This window comes from Rhineura floridana, chromosome 8 (genome assembly GCF_030035675.1).
Source record: "Rhineura floridana isolate rRhiFlo1 chromosome 8, rRhiFlo1.hap2, whole genome shotgun sequence".
In the NCBI taxonomy this organism is placed as follows: Eukaryota; Metazoa; Chordata; class Lepidosauria; order Squamata; family Rhineuridae; genus Rhineura; species Rhineura floridana.
This window is the reverse complement of record NC_084487.1, coordinates 108,273,213-108,294,242: the sequence shown is the minus strand read 5'-3', so window position 1 is coordinate 108,294,242 and position 21,030 is coordinate 108,273,213. Positions and strand designations below refer to the sequence as shown.

Here is a 21,030-nt window from a genome sequence, read left to right as displayed (position 1 = left end):
AAATAGTGTGTGCAAATTTTATTTATAAATATATTTGTATTTGTATACTGCTAATTCTTTTAAAAACATCAAATCAGTTTACAACAAGCAAAAAAACACCCCATATAGTAAAACAGTTAAAAATACAGTAAAAACAAAGGTCAGCTATTGTATTTGTTTAATGGTGTTGCTGATTGATACATGTAATAATGGGTGATATCCATTGTTAGGCATACTTTAAGTAGACTTATTGAAATTAATGGACTTAGTTTATTTAAAAATGAAGGAAAGCGGTCCTGTGAATTTGGGTCAACCAGGTTTCAGATTAATGAAATTCCTAAATATTTAAAAGAAGAAACTTGCTCCAATAGATTCTCATCTAATGTCCAGATATACATTCACTGATATTTACTGAAAAACATTGTTTTGGTAATTTACAGTTCATTATGGCAATATAAACTAAATTATTTTAGCTAATGGGAATGAAACTTGCAAATGGAAAATTCAAACAGCATAATCAACATATAATATTATTGTCTCCTTTAACTAGGAAATGTTGGTTTGATTTTTAAGAAGGCCACCCTCTACATTTTCTCACATAATTTGAGCAATATGCTTTACGAAGGGGTTGCCTTCAGTAACTTCTGGTTGAGAGAAATCCTCTAATAAAATCTCAGGCTAGCTAGACACATTTGACTGTCTGTGTACATAAGCCAAGGGGCAAGCAGTTCCTAATGGTCTAAAATCAACCTAGCTAATATGTATTCCTAACCTTGCATCAATCTGGGCTGTTGTTCAAGGGTATGAACATCATAACTGGGCAAACAATTAACACACACACACACCAACCACCACCACCACGGGCTCCTATTATAGATCTTTGGTATAGTAAACCTTGGAGTATCTTGGGACTGGCAGTACAAGGACACTTGTTTATTTGTTTATTATTTGATTTATGTCCCGCCCTTCCTCCCAGCAGGAGCCCAGGGTGGCAAACAAAAGTGCAAAAAACACATCAAAACATCATAAATACAGACCTTAAAACAGACACTTGCAATCAAATATGTGACAATTTGGAAAAATAGTTAATGATTCAAGGGTCTAGGGAATTATCAATGTTTATCATGAGCTAAGTCCTCTGTTCACAACTATGATTGTCTTCTATATTAGATCCATACTAAAGAGAGAATATTTTAGCTCAGCTATCATGTCACTGTAGTTGTCCGGTCTTTCATGGGTCTGGAATTGTATTAGTTTAATGGTGTTGCTGTTTGATACATGGTAGTTCTCAAAATAAAATAGCATAAACTTACCCCAAGTTATTTTATCAAAAAGTAACTGAAATAACAGATCTGCAAACAATGATGTTAAAATTATGTCCTTGGGGAACATCTGAAAACTTACTCAAGAGTTCTTGGAATTGGCTGTTACAGAAATCTCAGGATATAAACTGTGCTACCTTCATCTGCTTAATTAGAGAAATATTGCAGCATATTCAGAAAGCAGCTTAAACCCCTGCTGTTCTGTATGAAGAGAATTTTGAGAAATTTGCATTAAAAATACTTTTTTTCCTTTTCCCCAGGTATATGTTGGGCCTCTCGGCAATTCCAGCTGTAATACAGTTTGTTGGCTTCCTGTTCCTTCCTGAAAGTCCCCGCTGGCTTATTCAGAAAGGTCAGACTCAAAAGGCACGCAGAATTCTGTCTCGAATGCGGGGTAATCAAACAATAGATGAAGAGTATGATAGCATCAAGAATAACATAGAAGAGGAAGAAAAAGAAGTTGGTGCAGGTAAGGCTGGATTTCTGTTTTCTTTGTATGTTTGTTAAGCAACAATCAGGCTGTGACTGTATAGCAGCATTTTAATAGGTTCCTTTAAATATGTTTAATTTGAAAGGTACATGCTAAAGGTGCCTATTAAAGCAAGTATCTGTTTGTTCCTATGCAATTTCACTCAAAAGTAAGTCTCACTATGACCAGTGTGGCTTTTTCCGAGGGACGTGTACATAAGATTAATTGTGTAGAAAAAAGCATATTATGGTATATTCTGCACTTTTTCTTCTCCCCCCACCATCCCGACAGTCATATGGCATGTTCTTGTTTTCAAATCAGAACTATTATTTGCTAGATAGTGCTGGAGGACATTCCTCAGTAGGGATGACTCCTCCTACTGGTCGTGACAGGCAGGGTCTCTAAGCTTCTTTGTAGCCTCTCCTGTGGGAGGAGTCGTCCCTCTCTCCAGACCGGCCCTGCCTGCGGTCAGTGAAGGTCTAGAGTTAATCTCTCCTCTCTATTAGAGCTTCTTTCTTTCGCTTTCTGATTCTTCCTCTTAGCGTTTTTTTCTTATGCTAATTTTCTCCTCCCTGCCTGTTTCCTTCTCCTTCCCTACCTTCACTCCATGGGGCTGGGGTTTGTGAGGCTAGGCTGAACCCAGCTGGGTTCACAGGCGTCGGAAAGGAGGCCGAAGAAAAGCGGAGCGTGGCTAGCTGCAGCATACCAGCAGAGCAGCAGCCGCCCAGACGGGAGTCTGTCGCCTCGCTCTGCGGAGCCGCGTTTCTGCAACCCTTGCGTTCAGCGGGATCGCGGCTCCTGGCTCCCCCCCTTCACCAAAGGCTTGCCTCGTCGTGGGAGAACGTCTCAGCAGGGGGTTGAGCGGCGCCCGCTAACGCGGCTCGCCTGTAAAGTGATTCCCGCACTTTTCCCTCAGCATCAGGGAGTCAAGGCCGCCATATTATGGCCTCACCCGCTTCCTCTCCGCCTTCCCGCCAAGAGCCCTGCCACGTGGGGGAGGCAAGGGACCTAGAGGACTCACAGCAATCAGTCTTCTCTCCGTCCCAGAGCGTAGACAGCGGGGGGATGAATTTCCTAGATGAAGGTATGGATGTTTTTCACCCCCACTCTGTTTCCCAAATTTATGACCTGGGTTAAAGAGCTCATTGCTTCTGAAGTCAGTGGCTCTCTCTCACACGCACGTAAAAGTAAGAAGCGCAAACATTTGAGGAAGCGTCCCCACAGGGGAAAGCGGAGGCGCTTATCCTACTCCACAGGCTCCAGCAGGGAGGACAGGCATGGCAGCTCATCTTTAAGAGACAGCCACTCCAGGTCCTCTTCCCTTTCCAATCAAGACATGAGGCGGGGGGGCTCGCCCCCACCCTCCTACATTTTACACAGTGAGCCAGCTAAGGATGCACCCAGGGGTGACAAGGAGCACGTTGGGGGGGGTAGCAAGGCGTTCCTCCCCACAGACTCATGCAGGTCCCTCATCCTCAATGGTTCGGGATCGGCAGGCATAGGCACAGTTGCCCAGGCAGGCTCCTGTGCCACAGGTGGTACTATCAGATTCTGAAGAACTACTTGAGCAGGACAGGGAAGAGGGGGAGCTTTCTGGTGAGGAAATAGAGGTCACCCAGACGCAACCCAGACTCTTTGCTCCAGAGGTTTTTCAGCCGCTCCTTTCCAAGGCCCGCAGAGTGCTGCAACTGCCAGAGGCTGAGGCGGGAGGCGATGCACCCACTCAGTCAGCCTCGGCAGGTGCAAAAAAGGCCTTCCCCTCCATGGACACTAAGCAGGTTTCAGTTCCCTTTCCCCAGGTGTTTGATGACGTGTGGGATGCTGAATGGTCATCACCATGCAAACCAAAGCCACCTGCCAAGTGGCAAAGAAACATTACGTCTTTGCCGACAGGATCATAGCAAGACTGAGTTTTCCCACAGTGGACCCGCCTATTGCTGCTCTTGCTAGCTCTGCAGTGATCCCAACAGAAGGGGAGGGGGGGCCTAAGGACCAGTGCAACAAGCGAGTCGAAGGGGCTCTTCGCAGGAGCTTTGAGGCAGATGCAGTAGGCTTCAGAGCCGCAGCCACTTCCTCAGTTTTCTCCAGAGCGGTTTTTATGTGGGCTGAAGAGTTTGGGGCATGGGACAATGTCCCAAAATTTGTAAAGGATGGGTTAAAGAAAATGGCGTACGCCTCGGCCCTGTCAGCCGACGCATCCATGGATGCCCTACAGTTTGCAGCACGCTCTATGGCTGCCTCCACTGTGGCACGGCGTAACATTTGGCTCAGGCAGTGGCCTGTGGACTCAGAGTCACAGACCCGCCTCACTGCCCTACCTTTTTCAGGTTCTAAGCTGTTTGGGGAGCCTCTAGAGGCCCACCTGGTGGAACCTAGGGACAAGAAGAAAGCACTCCCTATGGCCAGAAGAGAGGAACGGAAGGTCAGGCAGAACCAGTTTTTTTGTTCCTCAAAACAGCTCTCTAGATTTCGCAGTCAGCATTCCAAAAGGCTTCGCTGGGGCAGACAAGACAAAGGGGGTGGACACGCTTCCTCCTCTAAACCGGGAGGCACCCCATTCTCCTCAGAAGGGAGTCCAAAAGGGCTCCTCCTCCTGACTGGCGGTTGCCAGAGGCCTCACGCGGAGCGGAAGCAAGGCTTCTAGAGTTTGTCCCCCCTGGAGAGGCATCACCTCAGACAAATGGGTGCTGGACACGGTGTCCATGGGATATGCTATAGTGTTTCTTCGCATTCCACACAACCGGTTTCGACCCACCCCAAGGTCTCGAAGGCCGGAGAAGCACCTGCGCTACCTGGAAGCTATCCAGCACCTGCTGAACATCCGGGCAATAGAGCCAGTAGCTCCCTCAGAGAGGAACTCAGGGGTATATTCAATTTTTTTTTCTTAGTCGACAAAAGGAATGGCTGACCTCTGTGGACCTCTCCGAGGCGTATCTACACATTCCAATCTGCAGACAACAACAGACACTTCCAGTACAGGGCCTTGCCGTTCGGCCTTTCCTCAGCACCAAGGGTTTTCACCAAGGTACTGGGGGTTCTGATGGCACATCTCAGAACAATGGGGATATGCATGGATCCCTATCTGGATGACATCTTGGTGAGAGCACCATCCTGGGACCAGTCACACACAGGTACCCATCTCACTGTATCATGGCTCCAAGGGCTGGGCTTCATAGTGAACTTGGAGCAGAGCATGCTGACCCCATCCCAAACTATTCCGCTCTTGGGGGCAATCCTGGACATGCAACTTTTCCGCATGAGGCTCACCGAAGATAGGGCTTTGAGACTTCAGCTGTTGCTTCAGGAAGCAGTTGCTGCACCAGCATTGGACCTGATGAGGCTAGCTCGGCTTTTGGGTCCATGGTGTCGGCATACGACCTAGTTCAGTGGGCCCAGTTTCACTCAAGAGCTCTACAACAGATCCTTCTGCCCTACCAGGAGGCAATTCTCCTACGACACAGACGCTCGGTCTCCGTGCCTCCAACAGTACGGACAGAGCTCCGGTGGTGGCTGGAACCTCAGAGGTTGGCCCACGGAGTCAGCCTGGAAGATCCTCCACGCATAATCATGAGCTCAGATGCGAGCTTGTATGGATGGGGGGCTCACCTGGACCACAGTGTAGCCCTGGGGACATGGTCTGCAATGGAGGCGGAGCTCAATATAAATATACTGGAGTTACGGGCCATCAGACTGGGGCTACAGGTCTTCGCCCCAGAGATCAAGGGGAAGCATCTCCTCATACGCACCGACAACTCATCGGCGAAATCTTATGTCCACAGACAAGGGGGCACGAGATTGAAGGGCCTAATGCTCGAGGCGGAGCGCCTGTTCAAATGGATGTAGAGGCATCTTGCCTCGCTGAAGGCCGAACACCTGGCAGGCACAAACAACTTTGTAGCCGACTGGCTCAGCAGGACAGCCATCAAGGAGGCAGAATGGCAACTGAACCCAGAAGTTTTCCAACAGGTGGTGCGCAGGTGGGGAGAACCAGTAGTGGATCTCTTTGCCACACCCGCAAACACACAGCTAGACAGGTTCTTCACAAGAAATCCGTGTCACCAGGCTCGGCACAAACACACTAGTCACACCGTGGCCACAAGGCCTCCTGTACGCCTTTCCTCCGTTTGGGCTGATACAACGCACGATCCAGCGGGTTTGGACCTTGAAGGCGGAATTTATTATAGTGACACCCCATTGGCCTCGACGTCCCTGGTTTCCGGACCTACTGAACATGTCAGTCAAGACACCCTGGCAGGTACCCTCTCGAACGGATCTTCTGATTCAGGGACCAGTCTGCCATCCTCGACCAGAGCTGTTCCGGCTAACAGCTTGGAGACTGAGCGGTTGTGGTTGAGCGGTAAGGGCTTTAAGGGGAAAGTGCTCGACACGCTACTGGCCTCGCGTAGACAGTCCACGAACTGGGTTTACTCGTCCACGTGGAAGGTTTTCTTGTCCTGGTGCTCTGCAAATACAGTGGAACCTTGGTCTCGAGACATCAGGGGTCCCCTAGGGTTCCTCCAGTCGGGCCTAGATAAGGGTCTGAGCACGACCACAATCAAGAGACAAGCTGCAGCTCTTAGTAGCATTTTGTTATGCCTGGGGGGGCCCCCGCTTTCCTCCAACCCATTCCTTAAATGTTTTTTTTTTAAGAGGGGTGACGCTGGTTTCCCCATCAATGATTCACAGGTTTCCAAACTGGAACCTTACCTGGTTGCTGACGGCGTTGACAGGACCGCCATTTGAACCGATGGCTACCTGCTCTCTGAACCTCTTGACATTCAAAACAGTTTTTCTGGTTTCCATTACATCGGCCCGCAGAGTTTCCGAGTTGGGGGCATTATCTTTGGACCCTCAACTGTACGTGTTCCACCAGGACAAGGTGGTCCTCCGACCAGACCCGGCATTCCTACCTAAAATCAATTCTGTTTTCCATAGGTTGCAGAAAGTGGTTCTCCATTCTGCCCCGCTCCCTCCTGTGCCCAGGAACGTAGGTGGCACTCGCTTGATGTGAGGAGGGCTCTTCGTTTCTACCTGGATCGTACCTTAGAGTTCAGGAGGTCTGAGGCCCTCTTTGTGGCCTTCTCTGGGAAATCAAAGGGGTGTAAGGTAACAACCTACTCTATCTCACGCTGGCTCAGAGCGGCTATAGCACATGCATATGAAGCTCTGGGTAAGGAACCTCCATTGGGTACCACAGCACACTCAATTAGGGGGGCAGCGGCTTCAGCAGCGTTTAGGGGGGGTTCCCCATAATGGATATCTGTAGGGCGGCTACATGGGCTTCTCCACACACTTTTATCAGGCACTATAAAATGGACTCATTCTCATCAGCTGATGCTGCATTTGGCAGGAAGGTGCTTCAGAAGGTGTTGCCTCCTAGCTAGAGGAATCCCACCTGGAGTCCTAGTACACTGCTCTGTCATATCCCTACTGAGGAATGTCCTCCAGCACTATCTAGCAAAAATGGAAGTTTTACTCACCGTGAATTTCTATTTGTAGATAGTGCTGGAGGACATTCCACCCACCTCTCATTCCTCTGCTTCAACCTTCTGGAGCGGGAGGGGGAGTGGGGGAGTTGGGGCTTCTGCCAGCGCCTTACATTTGCACACGTTGTTTAGTATTGTGTGTCTTCCTTCATGTGTGACCTGTCCTCCAGCACGTTGGTTCTGTGTTGGTCTGTCGCTTTTCTTCAGCTTCTCTTGGTATAGGCTTCCACTCTAGGGACGTCTGGGAAGATGTGGATATGGGGCCTGAGGAGGGTTCCTGGCTCTGTCAGTTCGGTCTGGAGAGAGGGACGACTCCTCCCACAGGAGAGGCTACAAAGAAGCTTAGAGACCCTGCCTGTCACGACCAGTAGGAGGAGTCATCCCTACTGAGGAATGTCCTCCAGCACTATCGACAAATAGAAATTCACAGTGAGTAAAATTTCCATTTTCTCTCTCTCTCTCTCTCTCTCTCTCTCTCTCTCTGTATATATAATATAATATAATTCTATTCTATTAAAATATTTATGTATTGCCTGTTATGCAGGCTTCTCATGGTATACAACAAATCAGTACAATGAGTATATGTGTGTGTATATATTTATATAATTAAAATAATAAAATAAGTAGCTAACAAGTGGTTAAAAATCCTTAAAGTTCTACAGTGGCAGACATCGGTACTTTAATCAGTATCTTTTACCAGTACACAGATGTGCATGTTACTTTGTAGTAAACTAAAACCAGTACTGAGGAACAAAACCTTGTTTTGAATTTTTTTTAAAGGAATCTCCATTTACAGCCTGCAGCTTTATTTAAAAAAATTGCTTAATCAAACTGTTTTTGCTAAGGACGTTGGGTGTTTAAGTGATCCCTTAATGTGCTTCCATCAACTGGTGTACCAACATATGGTTTCAGAATTAACAAAAAATGGGGAAGATGGAGATATTCCTATAAATGCATCCTGCAAAGCATAAAGAAGCTGAAATCCTATCATATTTTCTGCAAGACAGTCCTATTGAACTCAGTAGGACTTCTGAGTAGATATGCATAGGATTGCACTGTGCATTATCTTTATGCTTTCTCAGTATATTCGAAAATCAAATTAGGTTTTAATCTTAACTGGGTTTTGGGTTCTGCCAAAATCTTTTTGGATAAAATCTTTTTGATCTGTTTGTCACACAGAGATGTCTTGTGGCTTCCAATCAGATACTGGATACATTAATACCTGTCTAAAGTGGTGTAGTTAATATGTTGGCCACTCTAGTTTAAAAGTATTGAAATGTAGGAGATTGCAGCTCTAATTTGGTGTTGAAATCTGCATGCCTGAGGGGAGATAGCCTAGTCAGCTGGAGAACTCTCTCTATATATGACCTGTGATCATCTACCTTCTTCCTTCCTTTGAAAACTGATACTCTTAGGGAAGCTGACTACTCCTTCCAAACTCTCTCTTTGTTCTCCAGCCAGCCAAGGGAGAGGAGAGGGTAGCTTGGAGAGGAGGGCATTCCATAAGTGGAGTGCCACCAAAGAGAAGGATCTGTTCCATCCTGTTGTGGGATGCCAAGAAGAACCCCTCCACTGAAGAACGTAAAGCATAGGCAGACTGGTATAGGAGAGGTGTTCTTTTAAATATGTAGGTTTCAAGTTGTTTTAGAACTTTGCAAGTCTTCACTAACACCTTGAATTGGACCCAGAAGCATATAGGCAACCAGTGCAGATCCCTCAAAATCACATCACAGGATTCTGGTTGGCTGAACTGCTTAACACATCCTGCATCAATTGAAGCTTCTAGACTGCTTTCATGGGCCCTACCATAAAGTAATCCATTTGAGAGGTTATCAGAGCATGGCTTACCATGGCAAGGCTATCTCTGTCTAGGAACAGCTGTTTAATTGTCAGGTCTATCTTAGATCATAACTTAGGCCAAGTGCCTGGCGTGCCACTGGCAGCTCTTCGGGCACCACATGGAGCACATGTGTGACGAGGTGGCTGCCTGCCCCCGCAAGCTTGTCGGCCTGGAGGGTCTCCAGGAGCGCCTGGCCAAGGACAACCTGGAGCTGAAGGAGCTCTGCCTGGCCCTCGAGGAGAAATGCGCCTCTGCACAGCCCAACGCCAGCCCAGGTCCGCCGGCGGCTCCTCGGAGCTTAGCCTGCCCTGCAGGCCTCGCAACCTGGGCGACGGCAGCTCCAGCACCAGCAGCATCAGCGGCCTGGATCAGCTTCACCCCGCCTGCACCCCCAACGACTAAACCCTCAGGGAGGATGCCTCGCTTCCTTCGCCCCCATGTGGGAAGATGGGCACGCCCTGCCCTAGCCCACGGACTGTCCGTCCTTTGCTCTGTGCTCCTGGCATCAAAGAATCTGGATGGGGCACTATGCTTGCCTCTGTTCCTATTTCACCTGCCCGGCTGAAGATGTCATGCCCGGGAAAACCCGTGCCCGTCTCAGTCCCAAAGCAGGGCAGCAGTGGATGTATGTAATTTATTCTGAGTTTCTTCCCTGGACATTTTTTTCTTAATAATGTTATTTGTTATTTAGTTTAATTTTTGTAAATTATAAATTGCATTGCTGTATTGCTTTCATTGATGTATTTTTATACTTGTGTTTATTTTTCTTTGTAAGCCGCCCTGAGGGCTTTTGGCCGAAAGGCGGGGTATAAATAAATTTATAATATAATAATAACTAGATGTGATATGAAACGAATGTGTCCAGGACCTCTTGCATTTAATTTTTTCAATACCAGCTTTGGGAAAGGGGACCATAACTGGTGGTTAAACCTTGGTACATTCCATTGCCCTTATTTAAATCTTCTTCCTCGGTAAAATCTATGGGCAGCTATTTGATTGAACTTGTTTTGTTTCCTAGTTCCTTTGAAAACATCAAGCTGATGTTTCCACTTAGATTGCCTTGAACGTACACACCAGCTGTCATACTGATATTTCTGTGGTCCGAGATCATGACATTTTATTGACTCTAAACATAGCCCCAATGCAAATAACATGGATGCAGCAACCTGAGGAAGGAAAAGGGAGTGTATAAGCCCATTCCATATTCCAGATCTTGAAACTGTGATTTGGAGATTAAGAATATGACACTGGAATTGGCGAAAGTGTAGATATACAATGAACATGTGTAGAAACAGGGTCTCCAAATTTTGGCTGGCCTTAGTAGCCAATCAAAACTTGTGTTCTCTGCCAGTCATTTCTCTTCCCTATGTAGTCACTGTGGAGGCTCAATCTTGTGCTGAGCTTCAGAGGTACTTGGAACCCATCATATATTGACTTGGTTAATGTGACCTTGAGGGCCAGCTTCCACTCTTCTCACATCTCAAAGCCAGGGAATCTGCCACGCTAAGCTTTGGAAAAACTTGGAGCGTTACTAACCCTTAGTACAACTGCTTTGGTTTCTGGTGTCGTTATTGCACTTTGCTTCATACAGATGGGAATTTCCCATGCTGGTTGCTTATCCGCAATTTGTGGAACCCTGAAAACAAATGTATGTATATACATAAAGGAATTGCAGAGTTGAACAAAATGCCTCACTCTGCAACTCATAAGATTTTGTTAGTGCTGCTTACAGCTGTTAGGCGCAGTGCAAGTGAATGTGTAAATACTGCTGGGAATACAGGTTAGCTTAGACTTTCCTTATTGTGCATGCCTTCTTGGTGAGCTGAATGCTTTTTACAGCTTTGTGCCTTCATCTAACATTATTTTTCATAAAAAATTAATATGTAAATATCAGACTTGATCCCATACTTTAACATACTGTAATAAAATTAGAATTGTCTTCATAATTGCTAATGAGTTTCAAGGATTTTCCATAGGAGGTGGGCCATCACTGCGGTATTAGCTCCACCTATCGTGCGAAGGCAAGAATGTTTTTGAAGTCAAGACTAGGGGCGTCAGGCCCCTCCCACTCTCCAGTTCATTCTTGCCTTCGTACGAACAAGATTGGATTTATAACGTAGCATTTAGCTAAATCTCTCGTATTTGTTTGTTATTTGTCTCTAGTCCTTCCTTTCTCTGTTTTGTGTTTAACTTTCCATTTAAGTTTGAGGCTCCCCACAGAGACTGCGGCTGCGGTTCTCTTAGTTTTTTCGTCAATTTTTTGAGCTTTTCATCTCAATTTTTTTTACTTACTTGTCTGGGGGTTTCCTCAGAGACCGCGGCTGCGGTTCTCTTCGTTTTTCGCCACTTTTGAGCTTTTCCCCCCTGGCTCTCCATCGGGTGCTCGCGGATCTATTTTTTTCTGTGCTGCGCTGCCTCAAGCAGCGCTCTGAGGAGCTCTTGGAGAGACCGCGGCTGCGGTTCTCTCCCAGGCGGGAGCTTGCGGCTGCGGCTCCCTGCCTTTTTTCCCCGTCACCCAACTTTAGCCTGCCGGAGTACTGCCTCATCGGAGCCTGTTGCTCCGGCTCTCGGGGAGCTCTGTACTCGGCGGCGACTGCGGCTTGCCTCCTGCGCCTTCTTCCGACACAGGCTTCTCTCAGCAGTCCCCTTCTTGGGGTTTTTTAGAGCCGCTAGTGCAGCTTTCGGCCCCGCGGATCCTCCTGCGAGAATCTGCTGGGCAGCCCTTCCCCCAGTTCGTTACCAGGCGGCCGCCATTGCTTTTTCTCCCTCTGCCATTTTTGGATCGTTTTTTTCCCGCTCTCTTTTCCGGGCGCCATTTTGGTTTGATTCAAAATTCCCGCCTTTTTTGTTACCCCTTTACTAACCAACGGATACCTTCCCTGCAAGCTAACTGTATGTGTGTTGTATGTGAGCAGTAGACAGACTTACACAGGGCTTACTTACACACAGGAGCTTTAATTCAGTGGCTGACTCATACAAATCTACTGTGGCTGACTCATACAAATCTACTGCGACTGTATCAGCAAGGCTGGAGCTTTAATTTCAGTGGCTGCCTGTATTATCAGGCTGGAGATTTATCTTCAGTGGCTCCCTTGTCCTATATTAAGGCTGGAGATTTAATTTCAGTGGCTCCCTTGTACTAAATCTAGGCTGGAGATTTAATTTCAGTGGCTGTCTTATACTAAATCCGAATTATATTCTGTACATCCTGCCCCCTGTGTGGCCGTGTAACACGCCCAAATCCAGCCTACAGCACTAATCTGAATTATATTTTATACATCCTGCCCCCTCTGTGGCCATGTACCAAACCTAAAATACAGCCTATATTTTACAGCCCATATTATACTAACGCTGATACCACAGTGCATCCTGTCCCCTCTGTGGCCGTGCACTTAGCCATCTGCCAATGTATCCTACCCCCTCTGTGGTCGTACACTGTGCCAGTTCGGGTCTTTACATCCTGCCCCCTCTGTGGCCGTGTACTGCACCCAAGGTAATATAAGATGGCAGAACAGCCAGGCATGTCGCAATCAGCCAATATGATGCCAGATCAGCCAGGCATGTCACAAAGAGCCAAGCCGCAACATTCTAAGGCGACTAAAACTAAGCACGTTAAAGCACTGGCTAAGACAAAACACCTTTCCAGCCACAGCAAACCAAAGCGGCCGCGCTATGCCTCTGTGCCAACCGCAGCAACTCAGGAACACATGAGCGATATATTTCATTCCCCTGTTGCTTCCTCTGACGAGGAAGATTTTGCCGGCTTTCCCACTCGGCCTTCGCCTAACCAGCCTCCCTCCGCTTTACCACCCCAAACATCTGCTCCAATAGCCACTCAGGCACAAACATCTGCCACAACTGGGCCACAGCTGTCCCCTGATTTCCTATCCCAACTTCAAGCCATGCTGACATTTTTCACCCAAATGCAGTCACCACCACAAGTCACTGCCTTACCTCAACTCAACATGAATCAACGTGCGTGTCATGAGGCTCACCCTTCCTGTTCCCCAAATCCCTTTGATGTTGCCAGAGGCAGATGTATGGACGAAGCCTCGTATGCGGAGGAGTCAACCTTCACTGACCACGTTGAAGGAGATGACGACTGGAGCGACTATTCAGATCATGAGGAAGATACATCGTATCGCTTGTTTAATGCCTCAGACTATCAGCCCCTGGCACGCAGAATAGTTAATACCCTTGGTCTCCAGACTGCGCCTTCAACTTCTTCCACCCCAACTATAAAAGGGGCCAAGGTCCTCAAATCCCCCGCACCTACTGAACACTACATCCCGGTGCCGGATCCAATTGCCAAATTGGCCTCTGAAGAATGGGCTCACCCATTCCATTCTCGCCGCTTCAAGAACTTGACTGACAGGTTTTACGCCCTGGCTCCGGACTTTGCCACCAAGTTAGACGTCCCTGGCATAGATGAACCAATCGCTCGTCTCGTTTCACGTTCTCTTTTGCCCAGGGAAGGGGAATCCCAACTAAAGGATACTACAGAGCGACGTATGGACTTTGCCCTCCGCAAAAACCACGAGGCCACTGCCCTATCCATGCGTGCCTCGGCTTCGGCCTCCATTTTCTCTAGAGCAGCTATGATGTGGCTGGATGATCTTCTAGAGGACACTAACCCTGATCCTGTTGCTCTCAGAAGGTCACTGATAAAGTTACGTAAGACAGCAGCTTTTGTAGCCGATGCCACATTGGATGCCACTCAATTGGGGGCACGAGCCATGACGGCTCAGATAGTCGCTCGACGGACCCTCTGGCTTCGCCATTGGCAGGCTGATTCAGCGGCCAGAATGAACCTGTCCAGGGCTCCTTACTCCAGATCTTTACTCTTCGGCGAGGAAGCTCTAAAGGCAGTGCTGGTTGATCCCAAAGACACCCACAAACCGGTTCTGGCCACTGTCAAGAACATCGACCACAGGCCTTTCAGGCGATTTCCTCCCTTCCGTTCTAACCAGCCCTTTCGAGGAACGCGGCCAGGAGGACGAGGCCGCGACTTCAGATCATACGACCCCACTTCATTCAGGGGCTCCTGGAGCCAACGCTTCCGGGGCAGAGGTCAGTACCAAGGGCGCAGGGGCAACTCATCGTCCTCATATAGGGGAGGTCCTCGCCAACGCAAGCAGTATTAACACACTTCCCATAGGTGGCAGATTACTTCATTTTGGAGACCGTTGGTTGCGCCTCACTACGGTCTCCTGGATCAGGGACCTTTTCAGTTATGGCTATGCTATAGAGTTTTGGGCAACCCCATCAGACAGATTCCATCTGTCCCCTTGCCCAAGGGCACCTGCCAGGCACAGCATCATGCAGACAGCTATACACCACCTCCTGGACATAGCGGCAATAGAGCCAGTTCCCACAACTGAGAGGTCGGAAGGGGTGTACTCCCTCCTATTTGCTGTGCCTAAACGAGATTTGTCATGGAGGGCGGTATTGGACCTCAAGTTTGTCAACCGCTTTGTAACATATCGCAGGTTCAAAATGGAATCACTCCACTCCATTACAGAGAGTTTACATGAAGGAGACTTCCTGGTTTCTATCGACCTTAAGGAAGCGTATCTCCATGTGCCCATTTGCATAGCCCACAGAAAGTTTCTTCGGTTTGCTTTTGGCCACCAGCACTTTCAATATAGAGCGATGCCATTCGGCCTCTCCTCTGCTCCAAGAGTGTTTACCAAAGTGCTACTCATCCTAGTGGCTTATCTCCGTACCCAGGGGGTTCACCTCTACCCATATCTGGATGATCTGCTAATACGGGCCAAGTCTGAGGAGCTGGCGCATCATCATTTAACAATCACCCTCAATGTTTTGCAGGCCTACGGTTGGCTTGTCAACTTCGACAAAAGCCACCTTCAACCAACCCAACGCCTACTACATCTAGGGGCAATGTTGGACACCCTGCAGGCAATGGTATTCTTGGCTCCAGATCGCATTACTGCCATCATGAGCATCGCAAGGTCCGTGATGCAACAAACATCCGCAGACGTCATGCTTCTCGCCAGGGCGCTCGGAATGTTCATCTCTACAATCCACATTGTGCCATGGGCTCGAGCCCACACTCGGCATCTCCAATGGACTCTGCTGCCCTTTCAACAGGACATTGCCAACTACAACCATCGCAAAGCTCATTTGAGCCCCGCACTGCGTCTCTCCTTCCGCTGGTGGACCAAGGTTCAACATCTCTCCAAGGGCACGTCGTTCAAAGAACCCCGCAGGACTGTTGTAACCACAGATGCCAGCCTCATCGGCTGGGCGCCCACTGCAACTCCCAGTACGTCCAGGGGGTTTGGTCCACCGCAGAGCAAACTCAAAGCATCAACTGGCTGGACCTGAAGGCTGTCCATTTAGCTCTACGTCATTTTCAGTCTCTGTTCCCTTTGGACCATGTGCTCATTCGAACAGACAACACGTGTGTAAAATCACATTTGAACAGACAGGGGGGCACCAGGTCTCGTCCTCTGCAAGACTTAGCCTCCCTCATCTTTGTCTGGGCAGAACAACATCTACAATCCCTGAAAGCACAACATCTCAGAGGGATTTGGAATGTGACAGCAGACTGGCTCAGCAGACAACAGGTCTTTCCGGGAGAATGGAAACTTCATCCAGCCACTTTCCATCGTATCCAGTGTCGGTTCGGCGTCCTCTCAGTCGACCTGTTTGCTTCCAGTCGCAATTGCCAGCTTCCCAGGTACTTTGCCCGATACCTGGACTCAACAGCGGAAGCAGTGGATGCTCTGACAACACTGTGGCCAGACGGCCTCTTGTACGCCTTTCCCCCCATACCATTGTTAGCCAAAACCTTGAGGAAGGTGCGAACCGAGAGGGCACAGCTGGTTCTGATAGCGCCATTTTGGCCATGCCGACCGTGGTTCTCAGATCTTCTGGCAATGTCAATGATGGATCCTTGGACACTTCCAGTCAGGCCAGACCTTCTATCCCAGGGTCCAGTATGGCACCAGGACCCTACTTGGCTCAATCTAACAGCGTGGCGTTTGAACGGGGACATTTGAGGTCAGCTGGACTGTCTGACGCTGTGATTGATATTATTTTGGCCTCGAGAAGACCATCTACCACTCGTATTTACCAACATACTTGGGTGGCTTTCTCCAAGTGGTGCCAGTCACACCACCACGATCCATCTCAGGCCACTATGCATCAGGTGCTGCAATATCTCCATAGCGGCTTTATGATGGGACTTCGACCCAACACTCTACGTTGACATGCGTCCACTCTGTCGTCCATTCTCTCAGTGTTCTCTCCTGGAGTTCATATTTCCTCACACCCGTTCATCAAACGTTTTTTGAGGGGAGTCGCCCTCCGCTCTCCGGCTGTTGTCCATCGGTTTCCCTCATGGAGTTTGCCGAAAGTTCTGCAGGCCTTGCAACGTCCTCCGTTTGAACCCATCAGGACTGTGCCCCTACGTATGCTGTCCTTCAAGGTCTTGTTCCTGATCACAATCTCATCTGCCAGACGCGTTTCAGAGTTGGGCGCATTGTCTTCTGCTCGACACCTCTGCGTCTTCCATAAGGACTCTGTTGTGCTGAAGACTGATCCTTCCTTCTGTCCCAAGGTTGACTCAGTTTTCCATTGCAACCAGGACATTGTTTTGCCGTCATTTTGCCTGAATCCTACCCATCCTCTCGAGAAGGCTTGGCATTCGTTGGATGTTCGGAGGGCTCTCAAGACCTACCTGTCTAGGACCCAAGAGATTTGACGAACGGAGTCTCTGTTTGTATCCTTTCATCCAAGGTCTATGGGGCATAAAGTATCCAATTCTACCTTATCCCGTTGGTTAAGGGCATGTATTACTTTAGCATATGAGTCTCTGAAGCTGTCAGTTCCAGCTAGTATAACGGCTCATTCTACCAGGTCAGCTTCCACTTCGGCTGCTTTTGCCACTAATGCTCCTGTTGCCGATATTTGTAGGGCGGCAGTCTGGTCTTCCCCACACTCGTTTATAAGGCATTATAAAATTGATCGTTATGCCTCTGCCGATGCTTCCTTTGGCAGACGAGTGTTGCAGCAGGTTCTTAATGAGGATTAACATGTGGGTGGTCCCTCCCTGTATGGGCTGCTTTGGTACATCCCGTAGTGATGGCCCACCTCCTATGGAAAATGTACCATTGGTCTCACCTGAAAGGTGATTTTCATAGGAGTGGGCCATCACGTCCCTCCCAGTTGGAGGATGACTAGATATTTTCTAATGTGTTTTATATTACTGCTACGCTATTATATTTAAATTTAAGAATGAAGTCAAGACTTCTAGTTCTGTTATATCGTTATGTTAGAGTCATGTTATTATGCATGTGACTATTGTGTTATTTTCCTGCTGGCAGGCCTGTTGGCCTTGTTCTTGTATTTTTAGATATCTCTTTTTAGACTCGCTACGAATGAACTGGAGAGTGGGAGGGGCCTGACGCCCCTAGTCTTGACTTCAAAAACATTCTTGCCTTCGCACGATAGGTGGAGCTAATACCGCAGTGATGGCCCACTCCTATGAAAATCACCTTTCAGGTGAGACCAATGGTACATTCAGTTGAACAGGGGAAGCCTCATTCATTTTTCTCTACAAAATTGAGCATTTGAACTGATTTAAGAATATCCAGTAATAAATACATTGCTGTAAGCTATTGTATAGGAAAACTAATATCCAGAGTCTCTTGTGTTAATGCTAAGTGTGTGATGGGGATATGATTATGGAGATTGATTTTGGTCATTAGTTAACAGCTGTATAATTTGTGACATTATATAACAATATATTGTCAAAGAAACTTGGTAGTTAAAAGTAGAAATGAAAAGTAAAAAGAAGGCAAACAATATATGGGATTATACAATAACCTTTCAGTCAGTTCTTCTATTTGCACAGGATTTTGGTGTGTGACAAAGAAATAAAGGCTGGAATCTTCCAGCTAGCATAATGAACTTTCATGTGTATATTCTGTTGGTTTTTGGGCCATGCAAATTATACTTACCTTATGCAGCCACTTCTGTGCATTTTCTATAATTCAGACTGGAATTAGACCAGTCATAGTGGGCATATTGGTGAATGGCAGCAAACGTTTCAACCTATGCTGCTAGTGCAGCATGAAGAATGTTGATGCTTGAGAATAGACTATCAGGGTTTAGTTATCAGGATTAGGGTTTTTTATATGTATTACAGATAAAAATGTGAATGGCAATGTACAGTACAGATCCATTGGCAGGGAAATGCAAGAGGTAGCTTTGTTCTATATGCTGTTAGTCTTCAGCATGCCTGAAAGAAGGTGGGTAGCAGTTTCTTCTTCCATTGCAAGGCTGGAAGGAGCACCATGGGACTAGTTTCATCCTGTGGAAAGACCGATGTACTGTTCTTCCAGTTGGCTGTGCTTATTCTCCACAAAAACTGGAAAAGGCAAGTTTAGTAGCACCTATTCTCCTAGACCAGGGAAAGTGTGGATTACAGTTTTCATAATCCCTGACTAGTGGCCATGGTGGCTGCGACTGGTGCTGTTGCAGTCCATTTCCCTTCCCCATATCACATTTTCTTTAAACAAAAGGTTTAAAAAGTCATGTAGAGTTTGACCCTCAGCTTTGTCAAAAGGAGCTTTAAAATACCACAGTAGAAGCTTTTGTTATGCACTCTGCTCCATCTGGTCACTTTCTGTCAATGGATGGTTTGGATTGTCACCAAAAGTATCCCATGCAACACAATTTGTATAACAGCAAAGATCAGTCTAGTTCACTTTACATCTTGGATCTCTTTCCAGCTCAAACACATATGAACCCAGAGCTCAGTAGCATTCAAATTATAACCCTCTCTTTGAATTTGGGTAACTGGAATATGGCAGCTCTAGCTAATTGCTGCTTATTTGACCTCTTGTAATCCTTAGCTAACAAGCTTACCTTGGCTAATTTACTGTAGCTGTTGATATGATTAAGGGGGCAGACATCTTTTTGCAATGTTTCATGCAAAAGTTGTCAGAGCAAAAGGTAATTCGCTAATAGGCAAAACCCCTTGCGGTTTAAGAATGTATCTATAGCCCACAGATATTTCTATCAATCTTTAAAAAGCAGGGAAATCGGGCAGCTATAGAGATTGTACTGCCCAACAAATTTGTCAAAATGCAAACCCAATTTGGGTTGGTCTTTCACAGTCCAACCCACTTGCTGTGTAGCTTGGAAGAATTTGGTAACATGTGCCTCTGAGCATAGGGTGAGTGGTGGTAACACCTGCCATCTCCAAAGATGGAGAATTATATTTTTGTATGTTGGTGTTCTTCTTACTTTGCTTCTTTCCTGTGTTACTAATGTTTCTACAGAGAATCTAATCTAGAAAATTTTATTTCCCTTGTTATTCATTCTAGAAATCTGTGTCAAATTTATTGTTATTAATTTCTAAGCCTTTTTATTGGTCAATGTCATATGATGGTGAAGACAGCCTTTTGTGTTTCAAATTGGAGGTTATGTTCTATTTCTACTTTGGGCGCATGAGCAGTTGAATCTGAAACTGCAGTTTAATGTAAAATCAGACTGATTACAATATGTTGCTACTTCAGCAGTGACTCTAGCTGTTGGAAAAAAGAGGATGCACGTGTAGAGCTCATACAGCTCCTTGGTATACTCCAGAGCTGAGAGCGATGAAACAAGATAGGAGGCGGCTTGAGCGGAGATGGAGACGAACTCCCAACGAATGCAACTATGCGCTGGTCTGTGCTTCTACCAAGCTGTATGTAGGAGCGGTGAGGGCGGCGAAAAAACAACATTTCGCTGCCACTATTAAGTCATCTCTCTGCCGCCCAGCGGAGCTTTTTAGAGTTGTCCGAGGGCTACTCCATTCAGGCCTTCAGGACACGGTAGAATCATCGGTGGCCCGCTGTAATAAGTTTGCTGAGCACTTCCAGCATAAGATCTCATGCATCTGCCGGGACTTAGACTCTCAATTTATAGCAGTTGATCCTAATGAGGTGTCCGGAGCACAGTCTTGTCATGTTTTATTGGATGAGTTTCAGTTGGTTCAGCTCAAGGACGTGGACAAGGTACTTGGACAGGTACGTGCAACCACTTCGATACTGGATCCTTGCCCCTCTTGGCTAATAAAAACTAGCAGGGATGGAACAGTTGCCTGGGCCAAGGAAGTGATAAATGCCTCCTTATGAGAGGGAGTGGTCCCTGGCTGTCTGAAAGAGGCGGTGGTGAGACCACTTCTGAAAAAACCTTCCTTGGACCCAGAAAATTTCAGCAGCTACAGACCAGTAGCGAACGTTCCATTCCTGGGCAAGATCTTGGAACGAGTGGTTGCGGGCCAGCTCCAGGCGCTATTGGATGAAACCAATTATCTAGATCCATTTCAGTCGGGTTTTAGGCCTGGTTTTGGCACTGAGACGGCCTTGGTCGCCCTGTTTGATGACCTATGTCGGGAAAGAGACAGAGGGAGTGTAACTCTGTTGATTCTCCTTGATCTCTCAGCGGCTTTTGATACCATTGACCATGGTATCCTTCTGGAGAGGCTCGCGGAGTTGGGAGTTGGAGGTACTGCTTGGCAGTGGTTCCACTCCTACTTGGCAGGACGTCTCCAGAAGGTAGTGCTTGGGGAACATTGCTCGACACCATGGGCACTCCAGTGTGGGGTCCCGCAGGGTTCGGTTCTGTCTCCCATGCTTTTTAACATCTACATGAAGCCGTTGGGAGCGGTCATCAGGAGCTTTGGAGTGCGTTGTCATCAGTACGCTGATGACACGCAGCTCTACTTCTCCTTTTCATCTTCTTCAGGTGAGGCTGTTGATGTGCTGAACCGTTGCCTGGCCGCGACAATGGACTGGATGAGAACTAACAAACTGAGGCTTAATCCTGACAAGACTGAGATGCTGTTGGTGGATGGTTTCTCTAATCGGATGGTGGATACATACCCTGTCCTAGATGGGGTTACACTCCCCCTAAAGG

The 21,030-nt window shown here is 47.4% G+C and overlaps 1 protein-coding gene across 6 annotated transcripts in view; it reads left to right on the top strand.

Annotated features, from left to right (window-relative positions):
* Positions 1–21,030, top strand: part of SLC2A13 (solute carrier family 2 member 13) — a 218,206-nt gene that overhangs the window by 46,577 nt on the left and 150,599 nt on the right. For all 6 annotated transcript variants that reach the window (XR_009764481.1, XM_061640334.1, XM_061640337.1 and 3 more), the window contains exon 3: positions 1,562–1,770. Coding sequence is in view for 5 of the 6 variants with exons in the window: in XM_061640334.1 (XP_061496318.1) it covers positions 1,562–1,770 (209 nt within the window). In the remaining variant the exon portion in view is untranslated. The remainder of the gene's footprint in view (positions 1–1,561; positions 1,771–21,030) is intronic.